Source organism: Leptonychotes weddellii, chromosome 2, assembly GCF_054177405.1.
Source record: "Leptonychotes weddellii isolate Sample4059 chromosome 2, ASM5417740v2, whole genome shotgun sequence".
Classification (NCBI taxonomy): Eukaryota; Metazoa; Chordata; class Mammalia; order Carnivora; family Phocidae; genus Leptonychotes; species Leptonychotes weddellii.
Window position 1 is genome coordinate 16,718,516 of NC_138370.1, and position 15,615 is coordinate 16,734,130.

At 38.8% G+C, this 15,615-nt stretch overlaps 2 protein-coding genes across 3 annotated transcripts in view; both read left to right on the top strand.

Moving 5' to 3' along the window:
- Positions 1-1,706, top strand: part of LOC145717751 (uncharacterized) — a 10,703-nt gene extending 8,997 nt beyond the window's left edge. Inside the window, exon 2 of the mRNA XM_081808006.1 lies at positions 214-1,706. Within this exon, the coding sequence (XP_081664132.1) occupies positions 214-231 (18 nt within the window). The 3' untranslated portion in view covers positions 232-1,706. The remainder of the gene's footprint in view (positions 1-213) is intronic.
- Positions 1,707-14,909: 13,203 nt separating this feature from the next.
- Positions 14,910-15,615, top strand: part of FGL1 (fibrinogen like 1) — a 27,615-nt gene continuing 26,909 nt past the window's right edge. Inside the window, exons 1-2 of one of the 2 annotated variants that reach the window (XM_031031027.2) lie at positions 14,944-15,048; positions 15,477-15,537. In XM_031031027.2, the coding sequence (XP_030886887.1) occupies positions 15,534-15,537 (4 nt within the window). In that variant the 5' untranslated portion in view covers positions 14,944-15,048; positions 15,477-15,533. Of the gene's footprint in view, positions 15,049-15,476; positions 15,538-15,615 lie in introns of both variants that reach the window. The other variant, XM_031031029.2, reaches the window with a different exon arrangement.

Genomic DNA, 15,615 nt, shown 5'->3' on the forward strand with positions numbered 1-15,615 from the left:
GGGATCGAGTCCCACATCGGGCTCCCTGCTCAGCGGGGGGTCTGCTTCTCCCTCTGACCCTCTTCCCTCTCCTGCTATCTGTCTCTCATTCTCTCACTCTCAAATAAATAAATAAAATCTTTAAAAAAAAAAAAAAAAAAGAAGAATGTTGTGGTCACATTTGTTTTTATAAAGATAACCACTTTTTTTTTTTTTTTTTTTTTTACTGTGTAGGAGATGGTCTGCATGTAAAGAAACTGGAAGCAGATTGATCAACCAGAAGTTACCAGTGGATTACACTAAGGTGATGAGGACATGAATTAAGGTGTCAGTGGCGATGGGGCTGATGAAGAGAGTTTGGCATTTAGAAGGTAGAATCAATAGGATTTATTGAAGAAGGAAATGAAGGATGAGAGAGAGGAATGATGTCTGATAATGCCAAGCTTTGAAACTGGGTAAATGAATAAATAGTGGTTTTACAAACTCCTTATATTCTCTCCAAGGGAAGAGGGGAAGGGAAGAGGAAGACACTGTAATGACTTCAGTTGGAAGCTAGTGGGCTCTTGGACAAACACTTTCAGGAGTTACAGAGAGTTGGAGTTGGAGTTAAATATTTGGGAATTGGTAAACACTAACATTAAATGGACTAGCAGAGGAAGAACAGTCCACAAAAGAAAGATGAAAAACTTGGGAGGAAACCCAGAGAACTAAGAGAGGGGTTTTATGAAAGCATATGAAAGAATAAGTTTTGAGGAAGAAGGAGCAGTCTGAGAATCAGTGAGAAACTACTATGAGGAAACATGCAGCCTTGTTATGAGCAGTTGCAGTCAAAGGAAGGGGTCAGGAGTCACTGGCTTTGGCTGAGAAGTTAATAGGAAGTGAGACCCTAGAGTCCGTGAGTGTAGATCGCCCTCTTTACAAAGCTTGGTGGAAAGGGAAAGAAAGAAATTGGAGGGTAGGTAGAGGCAGGAATAAGGGAAGTTTTCATTTTCTAGGGTTTAAAAGCATTAAGCTTGTTTACCGGTGAAAGGGGCAAGACTCTGGAAGGAAAGGGTGATGTTAAAAGTGAGAAAGGGGAAGGTAATTAAAGAAATGCAGTTCTCGAAAAGAAAGGAGGAGCTGGGATTCAGAGCCCAGGTGGAAGGAACATACTAAAACATGAGGAGTTAATACCTAAGAAGCAACTTTCCAGCAATGGGGGGCTGGCATTGGTAGATATATACCCCAGGGCTCTGGTCACAGGAGGGGGAAATTCTGATGTGGGTTTCTCAGAAGCCCAGTTGTCTAAGGCTATAGCCCACTCACGAGGCACCCTTTATTGGCCTTTTTTCCTGTTCCAAGTCACTTCACTACTCCTTCACTTATGCTTACTGGAATCACCACTCAAATAAACTACTTGCATCCAAATCTTTGTGTCATCCTCTGTTTCTGAGGAACCCCAATTTCAATAGATTGTGAGTTAGAACATTATCTCAGGCTTTCTGATTCCAGGTCTTGGGCTTTTTCAGTCAAATCCTAATTTATCATTGCCCAAATTCAAGTTGTAGCATTTTGCTTCTATAGTTGTGCTATATCATTGGATGAGTAGTCTAGCATAAGGACCTTCTCAGGAGAGATCTGTGGAAAATGTAGGAACTGTCAACATGTGTCACTCTCCTTCACTTCCATTGTTTCTGAATCTGACCCTTCATTTTGGGGGATAGGTAGATACACTATATCTAGGTCTACTCCTTCATCTATGTCTAAAGTGACATCTACATTTTCATCTACATATATGTCTATATCAAAATCTATATATATATCCACATTTAATGAAAATAGGGGGGCGCCTGGGTGGCTCAGTCGTTAAGCGTCTGCCTTCGGCTCAGGTCATGATCCCAGGGTCCTGGGATCGAGCCCCACATCAGGCTCTCTGCTCAGCCGGGAGCCTGCTTCTCCCTCTCCCACTCCCCCTGCTTGTGTTCCCTCTCTAGCTGTCTCTCTCTCTCTCTCTGTCAAATAAATAAAATAAAATCTTTAAAAAAAAAAAAAAGAAAAGAAAAGAAAATAGGTATCAGCCAGGGCAGGACAGGGAGTTGAGATAGGAATAGGAACAAGGAGGTAGTAATGTATCAGAGTTCTTTATTGGTTTCTGGCTGGCTAATTTAGGCAAAAGTGAATTTGTTGGAATTTACTGGAGAATGTGGGACTCACAGAATCAAAAGACATCTGGGACATTGGGCTTCAGAATGAACAGGAATTAAGGGAGCTGTGGAAAGCCAAGTAACAGAAAGCAAGGAACAGAGCTATCATGTCATATCCTGAAGTGTCTGGCCAATATGCTGCTGGCTCTGCTCTTGCTGGGATGAATGGCCTTCCTTCGGTCTCTCCTTAAAGATGTAAATTCTCTGGAGAAAGCACTGACCTTCCTTTTCCCACTGCCCACCAGTGTCCCTGATGGGATGAAAAAAGATCTAGCCATTTTGGCTCCTGCTATGGAAGTGCTGAATTATTCTCCCCAAAAGTTATGGAAAAGGCTCAGCTAGAAATAGAGCTGCTATTGGAAAGGAGAACTAGAAGCCAGGAGACAAAAGAACAATAAATGTCAACTGCAAATCTCATCAGGTAACCAGACAGGGCTATTGGCTGGGCTGCTTACTGACTGCAGATGGTATAGGACTGGTCATTGATAAGTGAGTAACCATAAGAACCTTATAATCTAGAATGCACAAGAATCCTTGGCTGTAATATGTATAATATAATATTTAAAGGACAAACTGAGAAATATGGGAAAAAATGAAATAGGCTTTAGTAGTGGAATAAAATGATGCTAAATAAAATTACCTTAGAACAGGAAAATATGACATTTTGCTGTGTTTGGACCTACAGGTCAAAGTTGACTACCACAGACCTTCTGCAAAAAGCTTTCTGCAGGCTGAATGAGCACCATGGGCAAAGGCACAGAAGCAGAAAGTACAACTTGTGTTTGGGAAATGGCATGTATCTGGTCTGGCTGGGGTGCAGGGAACATGAGATTGTTCAGATATTTTCTTGTGGAATTTAATTCTTTTAAAAGCTGAACAAATCTTTTTAAGACAATTACCTGCTTTGCAAAACAGTTTTTAATTCTCACTTAGCCTAAATGACCAGATACTCAAAATTTTACTCTGGATCTCACCGATCGAAGTTCATAGCTCATATTTTGGCCTCTTGTTCTCTTTTATTTTTTAGTAGTCACTAAAAGGAATTAAAGAGCAACTGACATATTCGTACACCAATGTTCATAGGCATTATTAACAATAGCTCAAAGGTGGAAACAACTCAAACATCCATAGATAGATGAATAGACCAAATGCAGTCTCTACATGTAATGGGATATTATTCATCCTTAAAAGGAAGGAAATTCTGACACGTGCAACAACATCAACAAACCTGGAAGAAATTGTGCAAAGTAAAATTAAGCACAAGAGGACGTATACTAAGTAATTCTTCTTGCGTGCGGTAGCTAGTGTAGTCAAATTCATAAAGACAGAGAGTCAGATGTGGTTGCCAGCATTTGTGGGCGAGGAGAAGGGGAGTTAATATTTAATGAGGACAGACTTTCAGTTTGGGAAGATGAAAAAATTCTAGAAATGGATGGTGGTGATGGTGGTGCAGCAATTTAAATGTACTAATGCCACTGACCTATACACTTAAAAATGGTTAAAATGGAAAAGAAATGGTTAGAACGGTAAATTTTACGCTGTGTATATTTTATCACAACTTTTTAAAAAGGCAACCAATAGTCTTTCTCACTGTGTCACCAAAAAGGTTCAGCAATTGGCACTCCTTAGGGTATCTGGACTCTGCTTTCCTCCCCAAAGCCAATGGGGAAATGGTGAAATACCACCTCCAGATCTGCCCTTCATGGGAGAATTTGTTGCCTTGTTACTTGGTGTGTGTGGTCAGCAGTCAGGCCCTTTCGGGATCCTCTCAGCTGGGGTCAGCCACCTCCTGCCAAGGTCTCTCCCTTTCCTTGGGCAGCGCACACGTAATGATCTTGGGGTAAGGCCCAGCCCTTTTCGCCCAAAGCAGGATACCTCTGATGGACCATTTTAGTTCTGACTGACCATTTTAACTCCACATAGGTTCTCCCTATCTCCAGTCCTTTCTCCTTCCTCTCCCTCCCACTGGGAGTGATCACAGACCACTCCCTCATAAACATTCTGTGCACAAAACTCTATCTCAGAGTCAGCTTCCTGGAGAACATAACCTGAATGGACAGACTTAAGTTCCTTTAAAAACAGAAAGAAAAAGATGTACAAAGGAACAAGGATGACAGCGGATTTCTCGTTTGAAACAACGTAAGCAAGAGGACAGTGGAGTAACCAAGATGCTACCCACAACAAAACCCCTTTCAGAATTTCAGGCACAAATATTTTCAGATAGACAAAAACTAAAAAAAATCAATCACCAGCATGTCCACACTACAGAAAAAGTTAGTTTGAGAAAATTCATGAAACTGTATGCTGATGATTTGTCCACTTTTCCATATTTTTTGCTTTGAGGCATAGTTTATTAAAAAAAAAAAAAAGAGGCAGGAAGAGTAATTTACATTTGTTGTGTTATGAGTAAGGGTAGCTTTCTTCTTTACACAATCTGACCCCTCAAGTCCTGGCTGCCTTAGTAACTCCTTGATGCTTTCATTCAGATGGCAGTTCAGTATCCCTCTAATCAATCCAATTATTTTTTTAAATTTTATCTAACTTCTCAAGATTTTCTTGTTCGCAGTGTTGTGCTGCTACAAGTTCTTTCATGATAGATTAAAGCAGAGATTTCTGTTACCTTTCTTTATTGGAATGTGAAATTCTTGTTCTGCTAAAAGTGTGAATGAGTTTGGCAATGTTAGAAAATGATTTTAGGAGCAGGGTATTGTTTCCATCTATACTCACTGCTTCTCTATCTCACAAATAATTATAGATTATTAAAAATCACTTTCCTCCTTCCCATCTAAATTAGCAATATCTTTATAAAACTATTAATTATCTGTGTGTATCTATCACTGCCTCACTCTCTATCAATAAAATCACAGTCCTGATCTTGTTTCAAGACAGAGGGAAACTAAAATTCATTGCATGTCTTCTGTGTATTAGGCCCCATAGTAAGCACTGCATGTAAAGTTACCAAGTTTGATCAGATTATCAAGTTTGCATATTTATAGTATATGCCACTACAGATATGGAATTTTATTGTTCCATGAATAATAAATGTTCCTGAGCTGCTATTGTATGGTGTGTATATGCTGGGTGCTGTGGGTATAGAAATAAGAAAACAAGTCCCTGATCTCTCCCAGCACAGAGAGAAACTCCAGTACACAATATAGTGATGCACAATGTAAGTAAGACAAACATATAGGAGAACATGTAGTCTAGGTGGACAGGGCTGGGCATGGACAGGTCCCCAGGGGAGGCCTATGTCATTCCGAGAAGGTACATAGAAATTATTGGAATAGGCAAATAGAGTCCTGGAATATACATATACATACATATATATACATACACATTTACATACGTGCATACATACATATATATACTCTCAATAACAAAAGGGCACATATAATGTGGTTAATTCATTGGTGAAAATAGTCAAGGGACATGAGATACTAGGCTTGTCAGGCATCTTCATTGAACAAGACAATCTTTTACTAAACTGGATGGATTCTCCTTTCCTTATTCTTTAAATTCCCATTCTATTACCCAATAGAAGAATGGTGCATACTGGGAGCTTTCTTTACTTGTGAAAGTTACTGCAACAGTCATGTTTGGCAAGAATCTCTACCCCTGGATCCATCGTCTGTGGGCAAGAGAGTAGAGGTGTAGCCTGGACGTGTGGGTGCTATATGTCTACGTGTACTCTGAAATATAGGTGACTGGGCTAATCAGATTCTTTCTCCCAGGGATGTGGAATTTGTATGGAAAGACACAGGGGCTAAATTTCCATTGAAACTAAAACATTTTAAGGGCTGCCTGCTACGGAGTAAATTGAAGAATTCCTCTTGCTGAGGTTTTTAGAGCTGTTCTTATTCTGCCTTGCCTTGGCTTGTTTGCAGCAGCCTGTTACTGATTCTGTTACTTACCTCAGCATCCCTCCAATAAATCCAATTTTTTTTTTTCTCAAAATGGCTGGATAAAGTTTATTTCTTTAGCTTGCAAGCAAAAACAAAACAAAAACCAGTGTAAGTGAATTACTCTGAAATTGGCCCTTAATATTTCATAACCTTTCATTGCTGGAGGTAGGGACAAGGGGCCTACTCTAAAAGTTCTAGAATTTTCCCTCAATATCTCTAAGAGGGAAGCAGGAAAAAAGCACTTCAATCTTAGAAGATCACTGTAGTGTATATACTCTTGTGTCATGCACATGTGAATCAAATCCCTGTCCTTTGTTTTTGATGTAGTCCTAGTGATTGGTAAAGTAATCCAAGTATAAAATGTAAACTTTTTAAATGTAAAATTTTCAAAGTTTAATATGCCAGCTTCCGGTCTCAAATATACATGCAGAAACATAAGTTCATCATAATGAGCCATGTGTGGGCTAACCAAAAAACGAAATCAGAATGTGTGTGTAATTGGGCACAATGAACTTTTCTTTTTCCTCAGCAGATGTACAGTTATTTTGAAGTGAAAGCAAGGAGCTATATCTCAGGGCATTATATTTAGGTGGTCTTATTTTTTCTAAGAAAAAATAATAAAAGGTGAATAAAAAATAAGAACAAATTTTAAATTCAAATATGCAAATGCATTTTTGTCAAATGTATATTTTTAAATTCTCTGCCAGTGTCCAGAAATTTTGTCAGAATAGTTAACAACCCTGGGAATTCTACTTTTAGATGTGGTCATAAAAGTATGAATCATCATGTGTTTTCCAATTAGTTGGAGAATGTTTTAAGAGGAGATAATATTTAAAGAATCTAAAACCTGGGGGATTAAAAAAAGCACACATCGAGATTGGATTTATGTGGATGAGTAAAAGAGATTTACACCAAATTTATCAAAGAAAGCAGAGAAGTCATACTGTGAAGCAGAATGAAAAAAGACATCTTGTGTTACTGCCCGTCTCTCCTATGTGTAAAGGCATATTTTAGAATGTGACTTTACTTAACATGAACTTCTGTTTTCTTTTTTCTCCTGCATATTTTTCACAGTATAGTTGAATTTCTTCTTCATGTGTTAAGTGTAAAAAATCTGTTTTCTGTTAGAATTTAACATTTATTTGGTTGCAATTCTTTAATGACATGTGATCTTACAGGGAGATTCTTCTTTAATAAGAAAGATGTTATTTTTTTCCAAGGCATATAATATATGTTCTTGCATACACATTGAAAGAGAAACAAACATTCCCTAGCCAGAGCTCTTTTTATTCTTTGCAGGGGGAAAAAAAGAAATGAATAAGAAAACGTCTTTTGCACTTTTCTGTGTTAGGGAACCAATTTAAACTTGGTTAGAGAGGGGAGGGGGGTGGGGGGATGGGTTAGCCCGGTGATGGGTATTAAGGAGGGCACATAGTGCATGGAGCACTGGGTGTTATATGAAAACAATGAATCATGGATCACTACATCAAAAACTAATGATGTATTGTACGGTGACTAACATAAGAAAATAAAATTTAAAAAAATCATCCTTAAAAAATAAATAAATAAATAAATAAAAATTAAAAAAAAATAATGCTAAACTTGGTTAGATACCAGAGGAAAAAAAAATCAGATAGACAAGAAACCTCTGAAAAGAAGAGTAGTGAATAAGCATTTCATTTTTTATCTTAACTAGTATGCAAGGAAGGATACTGTGCAATCTGAAGCTACACATTTTTGGGGATCTGTCAAATATCTGCCAATATTACTTTTTATATGCTTCGAGTAGCAGGCCTAGGGAGCGAGCAGTCCAGATCTGAGCAAAAGAACACAGGAGTCTGGGACAGAGTTCTCCAGGAAACAACTGCATTTGGAAAATTCCTTCTCAGGGATTTGGTTTTCCTATCTGGGATCCTGTAACAGCTGGAGTTCAATCAGAAAAGCAGAGCCTCTAGAATATATCAGGAATGACCTTATGCATTTGTGGGGGCTGGTGAAGCAGTCTCTAGATGCTGGAGCTTCAAGTATGCAGGGTAGATAAGTGAGAAGGACAGATGGCCGCTGTAAGGGCAGCAGGAGCTGAAGCCCAAGAGGATGGACTGAAACCTACACCAGTTCTTATTGCCTCTGACCTTGGTGATGTTGGTGTCCCGTGGGAGCCAAACCCTTTGTCATGAACCGAAGGAAGACCCAGGGGAAGGCAGAGCACTGGTAGGCCTGACCGAAATCTTTTGCCAACAGGTAGGCAACAGCATGGGAGAGCCACAAAGACGGCTGCCTTCGTTTCTGCCCTCTGGATCTACCATGAGAATTTCAAGCGTGGCTGCCCCTAGGGAAACAAAGGAAAAGGAGTTCTGGGAAATGTAGTTTAGCCTAGCCAAGTTGACATGTTACAAAGCCTCCCCCACTTTTTTCTTGGTTCCTTTCCTTGTCTTGCTCTTGATCTTTGCCCTTATTTTTCTAGATATTGTCAGTCTTTCTCAGAAAGGCTATGTAAAGGTAGTTTTTTTGTTCGTTTGTTTTACTTCTTGCTTGTCTGACTTGTCTTTATTCTATCTTCACACTTGATTGCTAGCTTGGCCGTGTGGGGTCCTGATTCGGAAAATATAAATTCTTAAGGCATTCTTTCTGTGGAAAAGCATGATGCTACTATGAGTCTCAGTTCTTTCTATGTGATTTCATTCCTTCTGGAAGCTTTTTGTAACTTTCCACTATCACTGTTCAAATTTCCATCATGATGTGCCCAAGGAGTGGGTGCTTTTTTGTCATTTTTTAAGATTCATTGTGCTGGACACAATGAAGTTGAAATAGGCTCTTTCAACTTCATCTCTTTCATTTCTGGGAATTATTTTTCTATTGTTTCTTTGACAATTTTCTCTCCATTGTTTCCTGTGTCCTTTTTGAAAGTTCTATTAGGTGCATCCCTAAATTAAACCTCTAATATTCTTATCTGTGCTCTCCTATTTTTCATATTCTTGTCTTTTTATTCTACTTTCTGGAAGATTTCCTTAAGTACATATTCAAATCCATTCAGTTAAGTTTTTGGTTTTGGTTTTGGTTTTTAATTTCAACAATTTAATTTCTTTGGTGTGTCTCCCATCTCAACAAAACAAAACCTGTTCTTTACCCCACTTCCCCTTATAACAATAATACCCCTATTGCTCAGTGCCCCTCATACCCTTTGCACTAGCTGGTCTCTGCCTGGACTGCTTCCTTCCTCTCCTATTCTAGGTATCCCCATTCCTCACTTTCAAGCCTTTGTTCAAATGCCATCTCAGCGGAGGCTTTCTTTTTTTAAAAGATTTTATTTATTTGACAGAGAGAGACACAACGAGAGAAGGAATACAAGCAGGGGGAGTGGGAGAGGGAGAAGCAGGCTTCCCACCAAGCAGAGAGCCCAACGCGGGGCTCGATCCCAGGACCCTGGGATCATGACCTAAGCCGAAGGCAGACGCTTAACAACTGAGCCACCCAGGCGCCCCTCAGTGGAGGCTTTCTTGACCCACTCTATTTAAATTTGCTTCTCCTTCCCCCACCCACTCCTTAGTCCTCTCCCCTGACTTATTTTTCTTCACAGAATATGATAGACGTCACTTTCTAACATATTGTATGATCTATTTATTTTGTTAAATGTTTACTTCCCCATCTCCCCTAGAATGTAAGCTCTATGAGGGTAGAGACTTGTCTGTTTTGTTCATTGCAGTTTCTCCAGCATCTAGAACACTGCCTGGCACATAATAGACCCTCAGTATTCCGTTCCTTGGTTCCTTCTTCCTGCTACCCTTGTTCTTAATATCTGTTTTTCATATTGGAGTAATTCTTCAAATGTCTGGTGATCCTTGGGTGTCTCTATGTGAAGCACCAAAAAAGTTTACCAAAAGCTAGCTTTATGTTCATGGGTGGAGTTTGTGGACTGCTGAGTTTTAATATATGATTAATTGGTGAGCTGGCATATCTGTAGAAGGAACCACTCTATTTTAGTATCATTAGTTTTTTTCTATGGGGCCACTCCATTTCTCCCAAGAAGAATTCTTGTCTCCTGTTAAGAAATATAAGGGTGTCTGACAGCAATCTGTTTGAAAAAGGTGGTTGGGCACAGGATTTCTATCCATATTTTCATTTAACTTCTCTGCTTATGGCTCCTACCTTCCAATATTCCTGATATCCCCAAATGAAGTGACTTTCCGAATCAGATTCTTGTGGGAATAAATTGTAATAAATTGTAATTTCCTTCCATTCTCCCCAACTTTCAGAACAGTTTTGCAGACATCACAGCCTATTAGAGTCTTATGTTGGGGTTTCAGAAAGGAGCTTATGACCAAGTCTAGGGTAGATTAGGGAAGGAGGAGAAAGTAGCCTTTTCCCACAACCACCACCTCCATTTTAAAACCTACCTGGTGGCAATAGCAGTTTTTCAAGACACCACCATGGCCCCAGAACTTTAGGAGCTGGCCAGAAACAGAGCAACAGTTTTTTACATAATAATATGGGTCTTCCCTTATATAATGTTATGTATCAATTATATCTCAATTTTTAAAAAAGTTTTACTAGATAAAAAAAATACTAATACAGGTTTTCTGACTTGATAATTACAGTAGCTTTGTCACTGTCTGCTTAGAGCAGCAGGGGAGCTGTGAAGGGGTCCCTAACTTACAGGACTCTGTATCCAAGTCTCAACTCCAACCTAGTTGACTCATCTATTACATATATTTATCAATATTGAAATCCCCTAACTTTGATATAGAATTTTATTCCTCATTATCTTCTAGGGAGGTTCCTTGTAGATAATAACAAATGAGCAAAGGAGAAGAATTCAGGGGCGTCTGGGTGGTGCAGTTAAGCTTCCGACTCTTGATTTTGGCTCAGGTCATGATCTCAGGGTTGTGGGATCAAGCCCACTTCTGAGCTCAGTGTGAGTCAGCTGGTCCCTCTCCCTATGCTTCCCCCCCTCCCCCCTCTCCCGCTTGCTCGCACATTTGCTCTCTCGCTCTCAAATAAATAAATAAACAAAATCTTAAAAAAGAGAGAGAGAAGAATTTAAAAGTGGGAGTGGGTTTTAGGGACTATTTGATCTGATAGCTTTATTTTATAAATGAGAAAATTGAGGTTGAGAGAGCCATGACAGAGCATGAATAGCAATGCAGTTCTCTCAATTTTTTTTTTTTTTTGCAGTTCTCTCAATTTTTAGTAAATTGTTTCCACTCTTTCGACTATACCATTCATACTGACATGGCATGGATTAATTAATTCAGGAGCTATTTACTCAGCATCCATTAATTTTAAGTTTTCACTAGTTATATAGACAATAGAAATAGGGTGATTCACTATAACATTGGTTTAGTTTTACTAATTTTAACATGCTTTTCTACAGAAATTTCTCAAACCTATGCTCTGTGAGAACAAGTTTTGTATTCTTTGAGCACTCTGTCTGAGATGATATCTAAACCCACATTTTAGGAAGTTTTATTACCTTCTCCAGAGGAGGCTGTGTTAGTTGCCTGAATGAAGACGTTCTTGATGACCTCTTTGCTTGATATGCTCCACTCTAAATATTTCAGTAAAAGACGTGTTTTGAGTTTAAGACATGATCAATGTATTGAGAGCACAGGGTTTTGAAAGTTCCATAAAGGGTACATCTCCCTGAGTTGGGAGTAAGGTTGGAAAATATAACCGTCACAAATATATGCTGGTGGTATACATGAAAGGATGTAAGATCAGTTGTCTGAGTCTAGCTCACAATGGGGCTGGGAACAGACATGTTTGCTGCTCCAGACTTGAGTGGACTGGAGATGGGGAGAGCTGGAATTAAACCTTCCCACTGGGACTGGATCAGGTATCAGATAATGAGCAGGTGTCCAATCCAGCAGACACAATCCAGGGTTCAGAGGGTTTGGATGACAATTGTGCTGTAACTGATGTATGAATTGAGAGAGTTCTCTGAATAAGGTCTTCCAAAAGAAGAAGGAGAGAACTTGTCAGCGCCCATCTAATCCTGTCCAGGAGCCAGAGTGACCTGATCTTGGTGCAACTGTACCTGTTGTCCAGTGGAAATATTCTCAGGCCAGAGAAGAAAAGTATATCTAATTACTTTGAAAAACAAAAAAAGCCTCTAAGATTACCCAATAGCCTTTATTCATGTTCTTTGTGCACCCAAGCTGCTTTTGACTTGCTCTCCAGGGTGATTTTGCCCATCCATGAGGAATCTTCTGTGCAGATTATTAAACAGATCATCTTACTAAACAATTCTCTTTTTCTAAATTAATGTGTTGGTTTTTCTGTTTTATATATCCCCTGAGAAACTGTTGACTGTAAGTTGGTTCCCAGGAAACTAATCACACTTAGGGTAAGTGCATAAAATCCAACTTCTAGACAAGCTAATTTAAGATGTCAGCCTTAATAATCTCACTATTCTGTTCAGTGGAGCTGTGTTAAAAAAAAAAACAAAAAAACTGTGCCTTAAAGTATGCGTCCCAACCCTTCCGTTTCTGGTCCATCTCCTCCAACGCTGAATCCAACCTGCTCTTCTTACAGCGTTTTCTCAAACTTCTTTCAGCCAGTGATCTCAGGTCCCATCCTCATTTTATAGGTTTAGTACAGTTGTGCAAGTTCACAAATTTGACCTTTCTTGTTGACAATTCTTCGCCCATGTTCCATCAATGCATCTGTGGTCTAAAGGAATAATATTTCTCCTAGCAAGCTCTGTATCTGTCATGCTTTCAGGGAACATTGACCCTAGATTCTGTCCTTATTGACTGATTAGATTTTTTCCAGGTTTTTCTTGAGGCAGTGAAGTCTGGTCAAGTCCTCAATAGACCACATTATCCATCTTTAATGGTGGGGAGCACAGATTCTCAGCCTGACTGTCTTTGAATCCTGGCTCCCCCTCTTGCTACTTGTGTGACCTTGGGCAAGTTACTTAAACCTTTGTGCCTTGGTTTCCTCATTTGCAAAATGGAGATGGTAACAATATCTGCCCATAAGGCTGCTGTGGCTGAATGAGTTTCTATATTTACCATGTCTGTCATGTAAGTGTGCCACATGTGACAGGGGTCATTATGGCTGTTGCTGTCCCTTCTCTGAGGAAGCGAGCACAGGGCTTATTAAATGCCTGACTGGGGAGAAGGCAAAAGGGATACAAGCAAGAAAAAATAGGTTTGTATTTCAAAATATTTCCATTTACCACCGAGGTAATTATCAAATCAGCCAAATAATCCCATACTTTTGTTTTTGACATTTAATACCAGCAGCCTGAATTCTCTATAATTGTGAATGTATAATTTCCACTCCCGTGTGTGTAAATCACTTTGTCAGGGAGGAAGACTATTCCCTCCAATCCCTTTATGTTTTTTGACTAGTCTAATAATTAAATTAACAGAAGACAGATGAGCAGGAGAGAAACAAATTTTGTGTGTATGAGACCCAAAGACAGAGACCCCAAAGGCAGTCAGGCAGTTGAAGCCTATATGCCATGATGAGCTAAGGAGAAGCAGGTAATGGTTTGGGGCTTCAAAGGGGAGGACGAGAAGTCACAGGGAGATGAGTAGGGCAAACGTTGGATAAACAAATGTTTGCTGTGCCATGCAGATATGTCTTTCTTTTCTTTTCTTTTAAAAGATTTTATTTATTTATTTGAGAGAGAGAATGTGTGCACAGGCTGGGGGTGGTGGGGGTAGGGGGGAGCGGAGAGGAGGGACAGAGGCTGGGAGAAGAAGACACCTGGCTGAGCAGGGAGCCTGGGATCGTGACCCGAGCTGAAGGCAGATGCTCAACCAACTGAGCTACCGAGGTGCCCCCAGATATGTCTTTCTGAAAAAGTTCTCTTTGGTATTAGCTCCCTCCTGGTACAGACCCTCCATCTAAATTCTTTTAAGCAGTTAAAGGGAAGGTAAACAGCTCTTATTGAGTCTGTTGAGCCTTGATTGTCTTTCAGCTCAAAATAATCCACACGTCAAAGTGGCATATTTGGGGGACATGTATTCTGCTTCCCCCTCAACTTCAACCGGTTTTTCTTTCCAGTAAATCATCAGGATTAGCTTTTCCTTCATAAACTTAAAATTTATGAGTGAATGGCAGGAAAATGTTTAATGGGAAGGTCAAACACTGGCAATACTTGAGTGCAGAAAACAGCAAACAACAGAAAGAAAACACAACTTCCGTATTTTACTGGAATCTGAGTTAATAAATAGAGATCACAGAACAAATAGCAAACAAAAGCTTCAATTACATCAGAACGAAAAAAGAAACGATAAACCTGGATTTCCAGTCTGAAACTGTTACTCAACCAGTGGAGGTAACAAGTCGAGTGTTACACATTCGAAATTCCTCTAGAGTTTAAAACAAAAGGAACAGTTCGTTCAGGGTATAATTGATGCGTACAGATAAATTTCGTAATTGCACCTCAGGGAATTTTTGTTTTTCTTAGATTAACTAAACTGACCATTTCATCTTGGCAATTATTAGCTTGCCACATTTTTTATAACTAAGAAAAATTAGGCTTCTCTCCATATTGTAGTTGAAATGACATTTTAACCCATATCTTTATGGTAAACTTTATTATCATTAGTACTATAAAACAAACCTTCAGCTGAACTTTGGTTTTACTTAGTCTTCAAGTGAGCATTACTAAAGTTCAAGTACCAAAATTCTCCGGATGAGCACAAAAATAAGAGTTAAAAAAAAATCAGAGATGTATTTTCATGAAGATACATTATTAGATATTTCGTAAAAGTTCATACAAATAGGAGAAAAAAAGAAAAATATCTGAGTACTGTGATTTGTCAATCTCCTTTTTTAGCTTTCCTTCCAGTTAAACTGATTTCCTCATTTATTTGTTTCCAGATTAAAGCCAAAATCAACATTGTCCCTATTTCTAATCAAATAACAGAGAAGCAATGACAAATTCTGGATGCAGTTAGATCCTGAGAGGCAGAGTGGCAGGACCTAGTCTGAGCTGTGTCTCTGACTCATTTTTGACTTCAGGCAAGGTATTTAACATCTCTGTACTTTTGACATAATTGTAATAATGCTAATAGAATAATGCTAATAGGTATGATATTAAGCATAACTCAGGAAACAACCATGAGCGCTTAGGAGAAGTCAGGTTAACTAGATAGAAGACCACCTCTGCAACGTAGAAAATAAACTTAGAATTATATCTCCTTTCCACTCCTAGCACATTTTGAATGAATTGGATGGGAATTTGATGTACATAATAGGATTTGCACCTTTAATATACAAGATAGAAAATAAAATGGGCAATGTTAAAAAATTTCCATTTCAGAAGTAAAATCTTCAGAAATGCTTTTCTTTATTTCTATCTTTTGGGAATCAAATTTATTTAGCTTTTTAAGGCTTTCACTGAGTGTAAATGCTTAAGATAAATAACAAAGATATTATTATATTCCATTTTCAGAAAAATGATAAAAAATTTGGAAGAAAATGCCTAAAAGGAGTCTCTAAGTCGGTGTTTATGGGTAAATTTTTAAGTAACTAGTCTTACATTAATGGTGTAGTCCACTGGTGAATGCTAACTTACTAAACATGCTTCTTTC